Consider the following 20,185-nt stretch of genomic DNA (forward strand, 5'->3'; position numbering starts at 1 on the left):
AGCAAGGAGTGTTGCTGTTCTCCTGGCAGTTCTACTTAAGGTCTGCCAGGGGCCAGTAAAGTGGGGATTCCAATAGCAATAGGGTATAATGTTACCATCAAGGTGAATGTTTTTGCCATCGTATGGGTAATATCAGGAATATCTTAAATGGAAGATGACTTTTTCACTAAATGGCAAGTTTGCATGGTCAGCCAGTCTGTCAAACATGCTATTTGGTTGTATATTGTATTGTGCATCTATACTGCATCCACCTACCCTCCATCTGTTTTTCTTCTTGGATAGTAAGCTCTTTGGGACAGGAACTATTATGTCCTGTGTTTGTACAGTGCCTTGCTCATTTTAGGGTGCTACTTTGACATAAATGAGAGGGGGAAAGTTGCCTTTACATAGATTTGTCTGCTCTGGAGTTCTGCTTTTTCCTCCTAGCTTTTATTAAGCAATCTGATAATACTGTGATGTGAGCATGAGACTTCTTGAACACAACTATAATGTGTCCTGCCACAGTGCTAGAGGCATGATATAACACAGGATCAAAACAAAGATGTCTCTTATTGTGTGCCCTCCTCTATCTGCCAGTGATTAATAGCCTTGATGTTCTGTTTGTCTACTTCTCCCACAGTGGTTGCTGTGCTTTTCCATATGTGCTCCCTACAACTGGAACTTCCTTTCCAGGCCAATACTCTCCCCTCTTTCAGCCCTTACTTCTGTTGTCATGAAAATAAAAAACGGAGTAAACAAAAATATTCATTTACAGTACTTTTATTTATAGGTGGGAAGGGGAGGAATCGCAGAAAGTCTTGGAGCTCTTCATCTGGTTTCTCAGGGACTATGTTTTCTTATCTGTGATGTACCTACCACACTACTATTTATATTATGGTACCAGCATAAAACAACAGTAATAAGCACAATATAATAAACATAATGAAGTGGATATACATTAAAAATGAGGCGGGGGTGGTGGTGGTGGTGGTCTGATTTTACTAAAGGGAACCTCAAAGGGATTGGAAGGGAAGGTAACTGTACTTAAAGATACTTTTTAAAACTGGGAAAGAACAAGATTCAGATTTCAGGCTGAGAGATAAGGTCTGTACTGTAAAACCCACCATGGCAAAACCATGATCGCCTGCTGACCTCAGACGTGATTGAGAGATCCTTAAACAGCAAGCGGTGTGGGAGTGCAGATACCAGTCTATTTACATAAGGTCCTGCAAAGCCTGGGGCTCTGCTTGTTTCTATTAAATGAGGGTTTAAAAATAAATATATATCTTTATTCTTCGCTGCATTTTGCTTGAGCCTATTTACCTCAAGAAGTCACTATTTGATCAGTCAGTGTACCACTAAAACCAAACTCACTTCATTCAAGAGATCTGTGTCCTCTAAGCTACAAAGCATGGTAAACACAAAGTTTATAGATTCTTGGTTTCTTGTTTAAATAACATGTATTGAAAACACTGCTACCATTTAATAGAGAACTGTTTAGAGGTATGCTAATGGCCACAAGAAAATTTCAAACCTCCATAATGTGCTTTAATCACCAGCTGGAGATCAAAAGCCACCATGTGATTTTATACATCATGGGCAGCTTCCAGAACTGCCTTACATGGAAAGAGATCAATGGTAAAATTGGTAGATACAGCAAAGCTTTCGCAATAAAAGCGTTTTATGTATCTTGTTCAAAGCATTTAAGTGCCTTTTAGATCACTGATTGAACCATAGACATTATAAAGAGGAACCTTTTAATACCAAAATAAATTTCCAGAGTAAAATTCCATTATAGGAAAAAGTGTTTCACTGCAACAGGATAGATAATAATTCTTTCACATGTAATGGGATATATGAAATGTTTGATGATAAACAGAAGTTCTTTTTACGATTGTAGTAAGACCCCATGTATTGTTTGTGTGTGTACTATAACACATCTATTGCATATGGTATTCCAGAGAGAGAGAGAGAGAGTGTGTGTGTGTGTGTGTGTGTGTGTACACACATGCACCTTATAAAAACATGTCCAAACTAAGGTGACTGAAACACTTCACTTTAAGGTAGTTAAATGAAAGTAAAAAGTGTTGCCACCCATATAAACTTTGGACTGCAACCAAAGTAAACATACAAGCTCTTTAAAAATAAAAAAAATCACGAAAGCCGATTAATTTAGTGTACTTCAAACAGACTCTAGTCTTAGAAGCCTCATGGTAGTTAAAATGAGTCACTAACAACTTCAAATCATCTGTCTGTTAGCATCACAAACAGGAAAAGAGAAACTTTCCAAATGGTCTTTCTTTAGCAGCTTTTCTACACCAGCATGGTGGTAATGCAGTAATGTTCTCCCTCCAGCACCCCAACCCTTTCCCCCCCTTCTTTATTCACTTGCTGTATGTATCCTAGGCCATACTCTGACTTCAGTCATCCCAGTGTAATTCCACTCAAGTCAGTGAAGTTAGTCCCCATCTTTACATATACTCTTCCCACTTAATTTCTCCCCAGAAGAGATTCACCTCAGTGCATGCTACACAAGCCCCACATAGTACTTCAGCCCAGAAGGTGTAGGGTGAATTTCATTCACTGTTTAAATACTGACTCAGAATATTTTAATGACCTACTTAGTATTTTATTTATATCTACAGAAGTGATATATATTTATATTTCCCCAACCATTTAAAAATAATTTTATGTTATAATCATTAAAATTAATCATTTTATTGTTTTGTAAGGTTTTTGTAAGAAGTAAAAACATATTTTTGAAGTAGTGTACCAACAATGCTGCAGAAGAACCAAATCACAGAAAAAAGGGCAATGCCCCCTGCCCCCCAAAAATAAAAATAAAATCATTTCAAATGTATGTGAGGAAAATTGATTCAATTTTCTGCTCAATATTTTTGGAGATTGCTGGCCATTCCAGACTGTGTGTATTTGCTTCAGATAGCAGAATGAAAAACTTAACAGGTCACTGTGGACTATGATTTTTGTATGACTTTAGTCTAAAACTGAACATTTATAGAATTTTCCAGGAGATTATTCTTGATTTATCGAACTGACTTTTGACTCATCCATATCTTTACTCAGTTTTTTACTTTTCATTTTCAGAAAATTTTACTTGATCATAATAAAATAAACACTCTGTTTTTAGCATCCATGTGCAGTTTTGCCAGGAATAATAAGCTGTGTGCAAAGTAACAAAAAGGAATTTGGATATTAATTTTTTTAATGTAAATTGAGCTTGGATGACTGGCTAGAGTTGGAGAGACATTCCTTCTTACCAGAATATGATACGTTTTTTGGATACATTGTTTGTGATATAATCTCTTTTAAGCAGATCCTAAAAAGAAGCCAATTAAGAATAGCTGAAGTCAACATCAAGGCAAAACTAGCATTAGTACTAATATTGGAGCCTCATGCTGCCTACCTGCAGATAAACCCACAGAAGGAAGAAACATGCTCCCCGGTTTGATACTTGTGGATATAAATTGCAACATCTCCTCGGGCAAGGCGTTTAGTCCTGTGTGGAAAGGGAATACATGTAGTCTTTTAGAAATCCATGCAGAACAGCAATGAGATACGATGGGTGTGATATAAAAATTCAGATGGAGGTATGGATAGAGGGAGTGATATGGAAACACTAGCCTGTTCCCATGAAGGGCTCCATTCTCTTCAGGAAAGGAATATGGCTCCTTTAATTCTGCCCCCTGTCCAACAGCAGGGCTACTGCTGGAGCCAACTGCTGCTTGCTATGGCCCTTGCAGTCTGCCTTCCTTTTTGAGAGGAGTCATCTCTGTGGAAGGGATTCGTTACTGGTTCTAGAGTAGCAGCCGTGTTAATCTGTATTCACAAAAAGAAAAGGAGTACTTGCGGCACCTTAGAGACGAACATTTATTTGAGCATAAGCTTTCAGTGGAAAATACAGTGGGGAGATTTATATACATAGAGAACATGAAACAATGGGTGTTACCATACACGCTGTAAGGAGAGTGGTCACTTAAGGTGAGTTATTACCAGCAGGAGAGCGTGGAGGGGAGGACCTTTTGTAGTGATAATCAAGGTGGGCCATTTCTAGCAGTTGACAAGAACGTCTGAGGAACAGTGGGGGATGGGGTTGGGGAATAAACATGGGGACATAGTTTTACTTTGTGTAATGACCCATCCACTCCCAGTCTTTATTCAAGCCTAAATTAATTGTATCCAGTTTGCAAATTAATTCCAATTCAGCAGTCTCTCGTTGGAGTCTGTTTTTGAAGTTTTTTTTGTTGAAAAATTGCAACTTTTGAGGTCTGTAATCGAGTGACCAAAGAGATGGAAGTGTTCTCCAACTGGTTTTTGAATGTTATAATTCTTGACGTCTGATTTGTGTCCATTTATTCTTTTACGTAGAGACTGTCCAGTTTGACCAACGTACATGGCAGAGGGGCATTGCTGGCACATGATGGCATATATCACATTGGTAGACGTGCAGGTGAACGAGCCTCACCAGCCTTAATTTTTGCATGGATTTCTGGTGGAAAACCAGTTTCTGTGGAGGAGAGTATGACTGGTGTTCTTTCATTGCCTGACCCCCAGAACCCTTTTCTTGACCTATGGAGTCACAAGCTTGCAAATCTCACAGACAGTTTTCAGTGTTTGAAGGAGACAAAAAGTATGCTGCTGGGGTACAGCTCCCCATCTGCAGATTTAGGGGCTCCCCCACATTTTGCCTCCCTGCCCCAGTTCACCTAGCAAGCAGAATATGTGACCCAGAGGAAGGCATTTGAAAAACTCATTTAATTTGTAGTGGGATGAAGTCCCGCAGAACATTTTCAAACAGTTATAAGAGCTGTCTCCCTCCCTCCCTTAGCATTTTAATTGTAAACTTAATACACTTAGAGTTGAGCTATTAGAATGGTCTTGTAATTAGGATATAGGATTGGGAGTCAGGAAATTTGTTCTTTTCCCTGTTCTGTTGCAGATTTCCCCTGTGAACTGTGGCAAATGTCTGAACTGTTCTGTGCCTCAGTTTCTTCATCTGTAAAATGGGGATAAGTGACTTAAGCTTCAGGAGGATGTTGAAGCTTAAGCCACTATTTGTAAACTGCTTGGAGGAGCTTGAGTCGGTGGTGTTAGAGACGTGAAAATTATTCATTTCCATCATTCACTTTCCTTTGAAGGAAAATATCTTTCATTATGGGTTAAGGGCGTTAGCACTCTCACCCTACTTTTTTTTTTTTGGTAGAGTTGGATAAAAACGTTAAACTGTTGTCTAACATCTGTTTGCACATCAATTATATTCATCCACTGCACAATGTTTTCAGTTTCCTCTGGCTTCTTAATCACTGGAAACAGTGTTCTTCACCTTGTAAAAACTTTAAGTTCAGATATAATCAAATGCAATAATTTGTCTAATTTACTAGCTGCAGCTAATGAAAGGAAACATGGGGAAATCCTTAAACATGTGGCAGGAATAATTTTGTTTCTAACTAGTTGTTAATAGCATTCAGACACAATAGGATATTGTACTGACCTATTAATATACACCTTGGATGCATCATGAGGGCTGAGGTTACTGGGCAAACTGCCTTACATACTCTTAAATTGTATACCAATGGAACAACAAAAAGGCTTTGGAGTGTCCTGTTGCTATTATACTATATTTAGTCTTGGAAGAATTAGATTTATCGGTAAATGTTGGTAAATGTCTATTTTACCGTACACACACAAACTCAAGAAAAAATATTTAATCTAATATTGAAATTTTGGATAGGCAAAGTAGTAAGTTCTCAAGCAGCATTTATTCTTAGTTTGCTTTAAGGATGTTTACTTTGTATATTGACAGTTTGTGTTTTAACAGTTAAAGCTTTATAACTTTTTGAACCACAATTTCAACTGTGATTAAATTGTCTGACTCCCCCATCATTTCCAACAACTGTGAAAATTTAAATAAGAATATTTTCTATTTTTATTTCAAATCCATAATTTTGCACAACTGTGAAAATTTAAATAGATAAATCTAAAAAAGCTTAAAAATGAACATTCATATTATGTCAGAATTATCATTTTAAAAAATCCATTGAATTCTGCCAAGCCTAAATATAGTATGATTATTATTCTTTTAAAAATAAAAATTAAAGTAACTGCTTCTTGTATACATTCTTTTCACTGAGGAAAACAGTATAAAATGGAAAGGTGAGAAAAAAGTAGAAAAAGCGTGCAGTAAGTGCATTTTTCTAGCATTAACAAAATCTATCATAGCTATGAATGGAAGCATCATATCCTGAAATGCAGTTTGAATGCTCACAAGTGAGCTTGAAAAGCCTGGATCTACATGCACGGGTACACAGATCTGCATACACTATGCAGTGCAGACATACCCAAAGTAACAGTGCACTTATCGGAAAACAATCTGGGTGTGGATGACAGTGCTGTGTTGTATTTGGCAGTTAAGATTCACTATCACTGTCTTCTCACAAGCCTTGCTCGCACCTCTGAGCTCTAGTTTTTCGGCCAGGATTATAATCCTATCTGATCCAAGCCATTTTAACAACATATTAATAATATTTTTATAGTACTATGTACAGATGTCATTCTAGCATCCCTGTGAGATATGTAAGAACTGTTCCCATTACGAAGATGGGCAAAGTGAGGCAGAAAAGTTAAGGGAATGGTCCCAGGTGACAGAGGAGTCCAATGGAACCAGTGTCAGGAGTTTCTAGCTCGCAGTCCTGTGCTTAGACCGTAAGACCACATGTTTTGCAAGAACTTTCTCAAATTCAGTTATGCAAAAATTAGAGATGGACCAAAATTTGCATTTAAGGTGCTACACCTTTGAATTTCAGGAGGAACAGGATTTGGGGTCAAAATGCCACCCACTGAGATTTGGCCCATCCACCCCTCCATCATAACCATAAGAATGATCTTATGGGCAAAGTGCTACAGTGTGTAGCATCTTCTGCTTTCTTTACCTTTATTTTTCTCATTTTTCTATGAGCAGGTTGTAAGGTATAGAATTTAAAGCAGTAAAGGTTGTTGAAAAGCAACAGAAATATATTATATGGGAGCAACTGAGTATGTGGGGTCAACCTAGGTTTTCAAAGGGAACAGGTATCTAGGTACTATAATGATGGGCATATTACAGTTTGATTGGTCTTAACACATTCTGATCTTTGTTTGGCATCCCTAAGAAAGGAACCTCTTAAGAGCACCCATCAAATCATCTCTCTGTTTAAGAAATCATTGAGCTGAACCCCCATGCTCCTCCAAACAAAGCAGTTTCTTCCTCCCCCTCTTGGCTTTCCTTAAATTCCAATCTTCCTGCTATGTGTCTCTCTAAGTTCACAGCTTGACAGAAGCAAGTGTGGGTGTGTTTTGATTTGTCTCTGACAACAAAAGAATGAAATGTAGTGATATCTGCTGACACCTGGATCAGAGCTCCCAGGGGATCAAGATTTGACTCCTACAAAACCAATATGTGGTGAGGAGGACAATCTGCTTTGACCCTATAAAAGGTCTGAAAGGGGCAAACCAAAATGTTTCCTTTGCAATTTATCCCTTTATCTCATTCTGTAACTGTATAATTAATTCTATAAAGTGATTTGACATATATGAAAAATATTATGTAGAATTGGTATTTTTTTTAACACGAACTGACTTTAAGATTGAATGAAAAGGTTCCTCAGCCCAGCAAACAAATGAAACAATTTACCATAATTATTTTTTGTGAAATTCTTAGTAGTAGGTGTACCCCTAGAATCACAGAAGCTAAAAAGATCTGTTTAGATTAACTAGTGTCTAGTTATGTCATGAAATTCATCCATGTGCCACTGCAGAGCCTGGTGTTGGCATGGAAGGAGAGGAGAGTGGCATTTGGCCTTGACATGGGTTAGGGCAGCCCTGGTTGGTGGCCTAACTTGTTTCCTGCTGCCTAAGGCCCTAATGGGGGGGAATAATCAGGGTGCAGTACTGCCTTGCTTCCTTCTATCTCCCCTGACCGTACCTGACTTGCTCTGTAATGTGTCCTGTGCTGGAGTCCAGTGGCTCTGCACCTGACTGGCAAAAACTGTATGCTGGGGGATAATCCTTGTGGAAGCACTGTGTTCTGCAGCCACTCTGCACCAGCATAGCTGACACAAATGGCACAGAGCAGCCATGACTTGAGCATATAGTTTAGCTCAGTCCAGTTTTAACATGTTTCAAGGATGGGTCTTCCACTACCTTTCTATTTCAGCCCGAAAGCTCTTGCTGTAGGAATAAGGATGGCAGTGTTGCCAGCTCTTGCAGGTATTTCCTGGTAACTGGTGCTTTTTTTTTTTTTTAAAGCTCTGGCTCCAGGAATCACATGATTACATGAAAACAAACAAGGAGTACTTGTGGCACCTTACAGACTAACACATTTATTTGGGCATAAGCTTTTGTGGGCTAAAACCCACTTCATCGGATGCATGCAGTGGAAAATACAGTAGGAAGATATATATACACAGAGAACATGAAAAAACCTACATGCCTCCAGCTTTACCAGAAACCTACTGACCGCTATACTTACCTACATGCCACCAGCTTTCATCCAGACCACATCACATGATCCATTGTCTACAGCCAAGCTCTAAGATACAACCACATTACTCCAATCCTTCAGACAGAGACAAATGCCTACAAGATCTCTATCAAACATTCTTAAAACTACAATACCCACCTTCTGAAGGGAAGAAACAGATTGACAGAGCCAGAAGAATACCCAGAAATCACCTACTACAGGACATGCCCAACAAAGAAAGTAACAGAACACCACTAGCTTTCACCTTCAGCCCCCAACTTAAACCTCTCCAGTGCATCATCAAGGATCTACAACCTATCCTGACGGACGATCCCTCACTCACAGATCTTGGGAGACAGGCCAGTCCTTGCTTACTCACAGCCCCCCAACCTGAAGCAAATACTTACCAGCAACCACACACCACACAACAAAAACACTAACCCAGAAACCTATCCTTGCAACAAAGCCCACTGCCAACTCTATCCACATATCTATTCAAGGGACACCATCATAGGACCTAATCACATCAGCCACACCATCAGAGGCTCGTTCACCTGCACATCTACCAATGTGATATATGCCATCATGTGCCAGCAATGCCCCTCTACCATGTACATTGGCCAAACCGGACAATCTCTACGCAAAAGAATAAATGGACACACATCAGACATCAAAAATTATAATATTCAAAAACCAGTCAGAGAACGCTTCAACCTCCCTGGTCACTCAGTTACAGACCGAAAAGTTGCAATTCTCCAACAAAAAAAACTTCAAAAACAGACTCCAAGAAACTGCAGAATTGGAATTAATTTGCAAACCGGACACCATTAAATTAGGCTAGACTAAAGACTCGGAGTGGATGGGTCATTACACAAATGGGGAAAAACTATTTCCCCATGATATTTTTTCCCCCTTACTGTTACTCACACCTTCTTGTCAACTGTTTGAAATGGGCCATCCTGATGAGCACTAGAAAAATTTTTTTTCCTCCTGCTGATAATACCCCACCTTAATTAATTGGTCTCGTTACAGTTGGTATGGCAACACCATTTTTTCATGTTGTCTGTGTATATATATCTTCCTACTGTATTTTCCACCGCATGCATCCGATGAAGGGGGTTTTAGCCCACAAAAGCTTATGCCCAAATAAATTTGTTCGTCTCGAAGGTGCCACAAAAGTACTCCTTGTTTTTTTTTTGCTGATACAGACTAACACAGCTACCACTCTGAAACATGATTACATGAGACTCTCAGCATTCTTCTTTAGAAAAGTTTCCTGCCCTCATTCTTCTGGAAAATCTTAAAACGTGACCTTTAAATGCTCAAACACCAGCGTGGGTGGGGGAAACCTCCCATTCAGTGTTTAAAATCTCATGCTTTTAAGCCAGTCCCAGGATTTGAGAGTGGGGGGTTCTGCAGATGCATCCTCCCTGGCTGTATTTTCCACTTGCCTCCTGAGGTTTTACTCATTAGGTGCATGGTGGCCGAACTGGCGTTCCTGAACACGGCTGCTCCTTTGCACGGCTGCCTTCGCGCCCCTCACCGTGGGGCTCGTGGTCCTTTCGCTCTGGGACAGCGCAGGCTGGCGCTGCCAAGCCAGAAAAAACTACAACTCCCAGGGTGCACCGGGCTCGGGGGTGGGGCGGGAGCGACGGTGGCTGGGGAGGTGCGCGGCTGGTTCTGTTCTCTTGTAGGCGGGCTCTGTTGGGTAGGTAGCCAATAGGCTAGGGCGATAGTGGGATATGCGTAGCCGGGCGGGCGGGCTGCCTGAGGGCTTCATGCAGTGCGGGAATTTCGGACGGGGAAGGAGGAGCGGCTGGGTCGGGCCCGGCTCCTGAGACCCAGCAGGTATTTGAAGCTGGGGCTCTGAGGAGGCGGGCTCGGCCGACTGGAACCGGCCTCAGCCCGCCCCCTCCCCGCGGCGTAGGGCTCCGGCCCGGGAAAGGGGCGGGAGAAGCTGCTGTGTCGCGCTTTGCCCTGCGAGCCCCCGCGGAGAGAAGGGGTTTGGCCCCACTCGCTCCCCGCCGAGGAACAGACCCCCCCCCCCCGCCCGCGGGCAGATCACGGCTTGCTAGGCGCGGGGCTCACTCCTTCGAGCGCTGCCCGGGTTCCCCAGGGGCCCGTTTCCACCCGGGGAGACGTTACTGAAAGGTCTCGAGGTTCATCCCGGCCCCTTAACCTCGGGCGGGGCCTGCCCAGCTGCGGAGCCCACAACCCCGCAGTGCCCGGCTTCTGAACCTGCCCCCCTCCATCCCCCCCCGCCGCCGTCAAGGGGCTTTTGATGGCCGTGGGGTTAGACGCGGGTAATGCTGTTTACTCCAAGGTGTGAGTCATGGGTGGGGGAAACCAGCCCAGCCCGTGCAGAAAAGAGTGAAGTGTATTTCTCATCTCTTGGGGAGGGGTGGGGAGGAGAAGTGTCACGGGCAGGTGGAGGGAGGGGACCACTTGAAATCCATCCTCACTTAGGAGGATGAAGATGCGAGAGAAAATAACTTTTACCTTAAAAAAATGTATCCTTAAAATCTTGCCTAAATGAGTTAGGCTCGGGCAGGTCCATCCTATTGTGACCGGGATTGTGGAGATGAGTTGGCTCCATTTTTCTACTGTTTATAGGACTCAACTTGCACAGGTGTAGCCTCAAACCTGTTGTCCCCATGGATTTCCAAGGAGAGCACCTCAAGTCATGCCTCACGTTCTCTATCGTTCATCAGGAATTTTTGAGTCTCTTCTGCTGGTGATAAAGGTTTTTGTGATGTTTGGAGACTTAGTCTTGTTCCTGATTAAGTTTCCCACATTAAAGTCATCGCTGTTTGACACAGACTTTGAGATACCACTTAATTCTTGGTGAGAATCAGCATTGACTCCCCAGGTCATAGAGTGCCCCAAATGAATATCAAAACAGCAGTCCTCACCCTCTGCAAAATCACCTCAAATACCTCAAACTTAACAACTTCCTTGTTGTTGTGTAGGTGTCTATTGCTGGTTCAGAGATGTAGAGATTTGGGGGTTATATCTGGTCTGGCTTTTAGACATGTTCCCAGATAATAGAAATATATGAAGGGCTTTATCAGTCTGAGAATTGTATGAATGAAAGTTAGAAAGTTGAAGAAGATTTTAAATCTAATTGAAGTACAAAGTGTTAATGATGGCTGGAGAAGATAGTTTAAACTGGTTTAAAATTAATCCAGAATCAGGGAGGTTGATTCTAGAAAGAACTAGACTTGGCAGGTCTAATTCATTCTGCACTGAGGGATTCAAAAATAAAATCTCTTTCCCTCTATGTGAAGAGGTCTGTGTCCAGTTTTCCCAGCTTTCTGCTTGCTTGACAAAACATTATAAAATCCACCAATATAGGTTCATCCTGTCTAGTTTGAACATAAATACTGAGAGGGAAGAACTTTTAAATAGCTGTAACTAAAGCAATTACTTTGCTACCTATTGATTTTTAATAACCCCAGTTAATCTGAGATGTGTGGTGTTATTCTAAACGTAACAGAAGGCCTGAAGGAGGGAAAAGACTTTCTCGCATAAATTGCTATAGAAACTACCTGTTTTGACACTAGAAATATCTGAAATATCAGTAGCCATTTTGGTGCCTTTCTCTCTGAAATGAACAAAATTGTGTCCATTGTTTTGAATAAAACAAAAATCCCAAACCTGCAAACAGTTTAAAGTATTTTTAAAGAAAGTGTTTTTGTGGAGAGGAGGAAGGTATTTTTTTCTTCTTTGCTGGCAGACTTGGAGAGTTCTGCTATGAGTAAGGATTATTAATGATGCACAGATTTCATGTTTAGCTGGAACTGCCTATTGACTGAAAGGATCACAGGTCAGCAGCACTGTCCTCTCTCTGCTGAAAAATAAAAAGCAATCCTATTGAGATAAACAAATCTAAAAATGACAGTTTATAGAAAATAAGAAAAGAACCAGGAAGGAATTCAACAGCATAGTCATTCTGAATGGCCCCATACAGAAATACTTCCTTAAAATGAATTTGATTTATATTCATATGACTTTTATTGAGAATGGAAGAAAAAACAAACTGGGAAATGTCTACTCAAGCTTATTTAAGAGTACAACAGTGGTAACCGGAATACTATTTCAGATTGCATTTATAAAGATCACTGATGGGGAGACTGAATTGCTAAATTGTGAGCATACCTCAAGCATAGCATGTGGAGAAGCAGACTGTCACCTTGTACTCACTAAAGAGGTTTTGGAGAAGAGTTCAGACAGACAAACCTCTACTTCTGTTGTAAGTTTTCTATTTGTTAGGAGCAAAATCTAAACTATTCAGTCTATGCAAATTCTGAGTAAACAGCCCTATAAAGTGGTGCAACCATGCGCCTTAAAAATATGTTCCTGTCAGTAAGCAGGGTCAAATCTTTTCAGTACTTAAGAGAGAGTATATTATTTGACATCTACATAGCACCCTACATTCAAGGATTTCAAACCAGTTTGTGAGCACTAATTCAATTAAGCTTCACAATACTCCTGTGAGATAGAAAATATTTCCATTTACTGTTTGGGGTGAAGTGTGGGGAGTGGTAACACACACACAATGATGAAGTTGCAATGACTTATGATGGAGAGGGAGAGAGACTCTAGCATCTCCAGGCGATAGACCATCTCTCCTCTCAAAAGGTATGCCTACACTAGAATAAAAGGCCTGTGGCGCAGCTGTGGCTGGCTCGGGCTCACGGGTCTCAATCTGTAAGGCTAAAAATTGCTGTATAGATGTTTGGGCCCAGGCTCTGGGACCATCCCCCCGATGGGAGAGTTCAGAAACCAAAAAAAGCTACGATGTAGGTAATTTGAAGTCTTCTAAAGCTGTACTAAATGTATGCCCAAGTGTGGTGTTAGTGGGTATTGTGCTGTTTGGATGAGAGATAAAACTGATGTTCTGTCCTTAGTATGTATTGTGCAAGAGGAATACTGTTAGTGCTGGTATTCTGGCAAACTTCTAATCTGAGTAAATTGTATTTGATTATATCTAAACACTCCCCCATCACTTTCATTTTGTTATAATCTTAACTTCCTGCCCTATAAATTCTGTTGATACTATATTGTAAAATAGCTGCAGCATTCCTTCCTAGAGATGAATGATTTTTGTGCATCATTTTGTAAAGCATTTTAAGATCAGGTGGAATGAATGTTTATTTTTTAATATGAAAATATTAGCTGGTGGTTAGTAGTATCCCAGTGAGAAGTAGGTGCTTTGAAACAAGGGACATCCTCCAAATATGGAGAGGGTAATAGTCTAGTCATATATCTAAATTAAAAGGTAGTGGTCTACAAGGTTTAACAGACCATTCAATCTTTGGGTGGCAAATTATGTACAGTAACAAAAGTAGCAATAAAAGGCTGTCTTTTCCTTCCTTTTTTTGCTGTTTACCTTCTCTTCAAATTTCATTGTCTTAAAAATGTGTTTCTCGTGGGCAGCTACAATTGCTTCCAATCCCAAAATCTTCCTGTTCTTATACTGTGTAGCTTCTGAGAAGGTACATATCTGAACATATGATCTCAAATGTGGAAGCATGGGGAGCCAGAGCTTCAGTACTTCCAGAGGACAGGTTTTCTGCAAAAGAATGCTTAGCCTTGAGCATGCTGCCCTTTTAAAACTATAATTGCTTAGCACCTATGGCCTAGTGATAGCTTGACCAACTTGTGGCACAATGCCATCCTAACAGATGGATATGAATGTAGACAGTCAAGAAACCATGTATGTGTATCTAGTGTATTTGTTAAGGGCAGGATTCTCAGCTGGGAACAGTCAAACCTCTGTCCATTCTGATCTTTCACTTTTATGGTTAAGGGTATGTCATAATTAACTCATTTATTGACTGAGTGTCTGCAGGAGTGTAACTTTTGACCATGTTGGATAAAGAAAACTGTGGGGGGGGGAGCACTCTTCACTAACCCCTCTTGTGGAGTTAGTTGAAAAAGCTGGTTTGTTCCCTGTAAACAGGTTTGGCAGCAACAGATCTAATGGTGAGGTTACCAGGGTGAAGTATATCCATAACTCTTCATTAATAAAACTAATATATATATTGAATATAAACAGTTCAAGTCTTGTATCTGGTTGATAGCATTTTACAAAGAATAAATCCCAGGAGATGATGTGGCAGCACAGGTCAGTGTAGCATTTTCTGAAGTCAGATATATAGTGGTGGGGAAGAAGCAGTAGTTCCTAGTGTCTGTGGACCTCTCTCTCACTCACTGACTCACTCAAGCTAGCCAGGCTAGTTCAAGGAACATTTGAATTTTTACAAACCACGCAAGTCAGATTTCTCCGCAGTTATAAATGGAGGAAGAACTTTAACCTTAACCTGATGCTATTGTATCTCATTAAGAAAAACCTGAAGTGTGAAGAGAAACATTTCAAGGGGACCAAGTGCAAATTATGGGTAAACTTTGTTTCATAAATTTAGATAAGCGTCTCAAAGCTGTGTCTGGATTTTATATATATATATATATATATATATATATATATATATATAAGAAATTTTTATCTTACAGTAATAGCTAGAAATATTGGAAAGCAATTCAGAGTTAAAATAAATCTTTTTGCGTTTTGGATACTGGAAGGTTCAGATGTGATAGGTGTGGGTAATAGTATTTTAGAAATAAATTTTAAAGGTACCTTTCTCTTGAGGTGGTGATTTCATATTTGTTCTGCTGCTGGTGTGCCTACATCTGCTATGAGTATTCAAGTGTAGTTCTACCATCTTATGAAACTTTGCACATTTAGGAGGCTCTTGAAGAGTAGAACAATATATTATTTCTTTTACTTTGGGGGTGGGGAATGAAAGCATTTTATTTTTTTTTTTAACATTTTATTTTTCATTCAGGTGACGCATTCCCTGGCTGCAGACTTATTAGATAGGGGGCACATCTCATTTGCCAGGAAGTGGTGCTGGCAGCTGGTGGGAACATGATACCTGTTGTCATGTCTTCCAGGAGAGTGTTGCAGACTCTGGCATGGCAGGGGGCTTCTTGGGGGAAAAGCAGTGGCTATTCAGACCAGGGAGCTGCAGGGAGGGGGTGCAGTGCTTGGGGCTGCTGCTAAAGTTGCAAGGCCCTCTATTTCTTAGATAGAGGGAGCTGGAGAGGGTCCCAAAAGTGGATAGCAGCTAGGAGGGGAAGCTGATAAGTAGGGAACAGAAGTTCAGCAAGACCAAGAAAGGAAAATACAAGGAAAAGGGGGGCACTGGAGAGCCAGAGAGGAAGCTGCAGAGGGGTGGGGCAGAAGGGAGCAGAAACAGGCCAATTCAAGCAATTGTTTCAAGCCTTGCTTCCCCCACCCTTTCACTGCTCCTTCTTTGTAATCTTCACTGTGTTTTTGCCTTTCTCTGGTCTTGCTGAGTTCCCACTTACATGCTTTTCCACTCAGTGGCGTATTGTCCTAGCTTTAGTGCATATTAGGGACCTCTTCAGTCCTTTTCTCCATCTCCTCCCATAAAAATACGGGAGTGAGCAGTAGCTCTGGCATCCCTTTTAATTCAGCGGCACCTAGTTTGAATGGCGATCAGTATCCATTTGCAGAGGCCCACCAGATGAGTCCTGGAGAAGGGCAATAGGTGGCAGTTTCTCCCCATTTGCTGATCATGTTCATAGAATCATAGAATATCAGGGTTGGAAGGGACCTCAGGAGGTCATCTAGTCCAACCCCCTGCTCAAAGCAGAACCAATCCCCAGTTTTTGCCCCATCCCTAAATGGCCCCCTCAAGGATTGAACTCACAACCCTGGGTTTAGCAGGCCAATGCTCAAACCACTGAGCTATCCCTCCCACCTTCAAAGGTGTCACTTTCCACTTCCTGGCAAACAGTATATGGCTCCTACATCATGGGAATAGTCAGGAACTGTGATTACATAGAAGAAATAAAAATAATTATTCTGCTGTTCAGGAACCTCCCAGATTGAGCAATGTTAGGATTAGAAGACTCAAGGCTAACTGTACTTTTATAAAAGTAAGCTCTGTGTATGGTTATATGGTTTTGTTTTTCTTAGGGAAGAGACAAAGCTCAAGTTCTATGTAAAACAAATTAAGAAGGCCTTTCACATGAAAGATGTATATGCATTCCTTGACATATCATGCCCAAACAATCTAGATAGAAAGAATTGATTCAGTGAAAATTTGGTTCCTGTCCCTGTGTTGGCGAACCCAAAGGGGCTTATTATCTAGTGAAGATCTCAAGTCATTCTGGAGGGTGACATATTTATTTGACTGTGATGAAGCCATTAAGTTATTAGTTTCAAAGTGTTCTCTTCCCAAGCTGGAATTTGAAGGTCAAGAGGCAGAAATAAGATTTATATTCAGCACCTTGAAACAGGAGGTTATTTATTGTGCTATTGCGGTTTCTGGATTATTTTAAATGCTGTCCTGGGACACAGTAAATCCACTGTTGCATTTGTGTTACATACAGATTTGTGGGAGAACATTCTATGACTACTTGAACGGTTCTGATAGGTGTTTGATCTTTTTGTGGCATCATGCCAATCACAAACTTAACTACTGCAAACATGATTAAAGAGAAAGTTGAGAGTTTTTTCAGATATATCTAGCTTCAGGACTCCAGTTTTTAAAGACATAGACTATATGAAACATTTGTAAATTTAACAGGCTTGATAAAGCTTATTGTATCACAGCTAAATATATTTTTCATATTGTCAGATCATAATTAATTATCAAATGGAATAGATTCTGTAATTCTCCAGTATGTATTAAATTATGCAAAGCCTTCTAATACAAAATCTTTTGTTCTGAAGCTTCCTTTTTTGCTTTTTATCAGATTTTTCTTATAATCAGCTGAGAAGTTTTGTTGTTTTTTTTTTTTTTGATCCCTGAAGAAATATGCATTGCTTTTCACCTAGGATTCATGCCAACAGGATTACCTTGCAAATTTCTTACAAAGTATTTTTGTAGTAACAATTTGGCGATTTAAGCAACCCATGGTTGCTGTGTGGAAGTCTGTCATGAGCAAAAGAAAGCATAAAAAACTGGCATATGGAGTAGAATAAGGATGTGAAAGAAAATCTGCTCAGTTTATAACCCTGGCATTTACTTCTTATAGTGAAAATGCCATATATAAAGAAGACATCTGGAAAAAAAGGTCCTGTGAAGAGGAAGCTTGCGGAAGAGTTTGCTCCTGGAGAGGTGTTAACAGACACATCAAAAAAAGAGTGGAAATTAGGCATGCCTATAGGGCAAGGTGGCTTTGGATGCCTATATCTTGGTAAGTTTGTGTGACCCAAACTACAACTTTTTTAAATGAGTCTTGAAGTGTCTGTCCTCCCCCGCTCCCCAATAAATAAATTGGGGGTCCTGTTGTCTTCAAATTAACAACAGTTTGGTTAGAGCTGCTGTTTAGTGTTTTTCTTTCTTGAAGAATTGAGAAATGTAGGTAGAAAATAGTTATTAAAGGCATTTAAGATACAGTCCTCAATACGCTGTATTTGGAAGCCCCTCCTGGTTCTTACTCTAACCCCAACTACGTCATATGACCGATCATATTTTTTCTTAGCTGAAGTGACATTCTTTATTCCCAGATAAATCATCCATCATCTTTATAATAGCCCTCAAATGTTTGTAGACAGATTTCATAATTCCCCCTTTCTCATTTAATTAGTTTATCATCTTAAAGGTCATTCATGCACTTTTAATTTAAATTTAGTACTTGTGAGAGATGCCAGATTGTTGGTGTGCCCACCAGCACTTCAGGCATCATCCCCACACTGCCTTGCCATGGTATTTCAACTCTGACTTTGGAGGACCTACCTGTAGAGGTGAGAGGATAGCTCAGTCTCCATGCTAATTTGATCTTTGGTCTCTGTTCTGATGGTATTATTTGTCATGAGGATACTTGGCACTTAAATTCTAAACTGAGACTATTGACTCATTTGATATAGGATGCTGATCAGATGACAGCTCTCCATATCCTCTCTGCTGGGTTGCATTTGAACTGACATGGTCAAGTGCTTGATATTACATAATGAATTCCTTGCAATATCTATCAAGTTCAAGAATTTCATTGTCAGGATATCATTAAATTTCATTTTGTAGTACTATCTGTTGAGTGTGAGAAAACGTGTGAAAAATAGTGCATTTTTTCTTTAATATGGCACCTAATCCTTAAATGTATCTGTGATCTGAATAAATGGGCAGTGTGAAGGTGGTCCTATCATAGCTATCATTCTACACACCAATGTTGAGGGGATGGAACTTTAGATGAACACTCTAGCTAAGAGCCCTTTCGACTATGTGGTGCCTTCATCCAAACTCTGTGACAAGATTGTCCTCCCTCTCCTCCCAATTTGTGGCATGATTGCATTGAATTCTGTGGCATGCAGTCACTTATTGATTACAAAATCATTCGGTAAGCCTTAGTGCTCCTAAAATGAGCTAGCAACAGTAGGAGGGGATTAAGCATTGTATTGAAAGAAGGTAGCTACCAAGTGGGGTTTCTAGCCTTGCCATGTTAGCCCTCCACTCCTTAATGTTTTTGCCCATTCAACTTGTAACCCCACTGGAGGTGGAACTCTGCTCATTTTATGCACCTGTGCATATTAGTAGTTACCTTTTCAGGAAAGACTAACCTTGTTCCCGCTCAGAGAGTGCTTAAGCGCCTTCTCCCACTGGTACAGATGTGTGCCCTGGCTCTCTGAGTATCTGGTATTTTAAAACTGCCTGCCATGGAATCCCCCATTAACACATCTCCTCTGGAGTTTCTAAAACGGCAGTCAGACAAGCTGAGAGCTGAAAGATAGAAAAATATTTTTTGGATATATATGATATCTTCGTAAAAAGGTAAATGATGGCCTCCTATGTGTAAGCCATGTTGTAAATTAGGCCTTCTCTTTAAGTCACTTGAGAAGGTACTGTTGAATGGCAAAAGGGTGGGGGACTCTTTTTTATCATTTAGTAAATGTCCCCATTCGGAGAAATCAAGACTGGAAATTTAACTTGGTTTTCTGCATAATTCTGCCACCAAGCTACTGAACATTATATTCATGTTAATATTTAATTACTTTGTAGAGTAGCTAACCAAGTGACATAACAAGTAGTAGCTGTATGTGTTTTACAATAGTTGCCTCTCATTCTACTGATAAATGCTTCATATTTTAACAGCTGATGTTAATTCTTCAAAATCGGTTGGCAGCGATGCACCCTACGTTATAAAAGTGGTAAGAGAAATTTGAATCTATTTATTTCAAGATATCAAATAACTTCTCTCGTATAGCATGTATAACATTGAACATCCCCTCAGCTAGAATTAATAGACATATAGTGCGAGCTTCATTAATGTACATTAAATAATAATTGTGGTAATACCTAAAAGCCCCAATGTGGCTCAAGACCCCATTTTGCTAGGTACTGTACAAACATGTAAGACACGATCCTTGTCCCAAACAGTTTACATGCCAAACACACACAGCGATATATGAAGAGAGGAAAAGAGAAACAACCACATTTGTGCTGTAGGGAGACTAGAGAAGGCTAGGTTTCTGTAACAAGACAAGAGATGTTAGAATTTGAACTAGAGTTTTGGCTGTCTGGACAGAAAAGTTGGAATTGAAAATATTGGATAGGAAGGAGTGATAAGATCTGAACACAGCCTGGGTGTATGGGGCAGTTGATGAGAAGGAATTGAAAATGACCTGGAGGTTATGGTTCTGAATGACACTGAGAATGA

The 20,185-nt window shown here is 40.3% G+C and overlaps 1 protein-coding gene and 1 long non-coding RNA gene across 5 annotated transcripts in view; one reads left to right on the forward strand and one right to left on the reverse strand.

Moving 5' to 3' along the window:
- Positions 1-10,105, reverse strand: part of LOC141989472 (uncharacterized) — a 90,199-nt gene extending 80,094 nt beyond the window's left edge. Inside the window, exons 1-2 of the long non-coding RNA XR_012639987.1 lie at positions 9,946-10,105; positions 3,404-3,496 (exon numbers count right to left, since the gene is read on the reverse strand). This is a non-coding gene — a long non-coding RNA (uncharacterized LOC141989472). The remainder of the gene's footprint in view (positions 1-3,403; positions 3,497-9,945) is intronic.
- A 120-nt stretch (positions 10,106-10,225) lies between these two features.
- Positions 10,226-20,185, forward strand: part of VRK1 (VRK serine/threonine kinase 1) — a 59,040-nt gene continuing 49,080 nt past the window's right edge. For 3 of the 4 annotated variants that reach the window (XM_074956192.1, XM_074956195.1, XM_074956194.1), the window contains exons 1-3: positions 10,226-10,342; positions 17,567-17,728; positions 19,621-19,676. In XM_074956192.1, the coding sequence (XP_074812293.1) occupies positions 17,572-17,728; positions 19,621-19,676 (213 nt within the window). In that variant the 5' untranslated portion in view covers positions 10,226-10,342; positions 17,567-17,571. Of the gene's footprint in view, positions 10,343-11,161; positions 11,339-17,566; positions 17,729-19,620; positions 19,677-20,185 lie in introns of those variants that run through there. The other variant, XM_074956193.1, reaches the window with a different exon arrangement.

The sequence above is a fragment of the Natator depressus genome, chromosome 6 (genome assembly GCF_965152275.1).
Source record: "Natator depressus isolate rNatDep1 chromosome 6, rNatDep2.hap1, whole genome shotgun sequence".
NCBI lineage: Eukaryota > Metazoa > Chordata > Testudines > Cheloniidae > Natator > Natator depressus.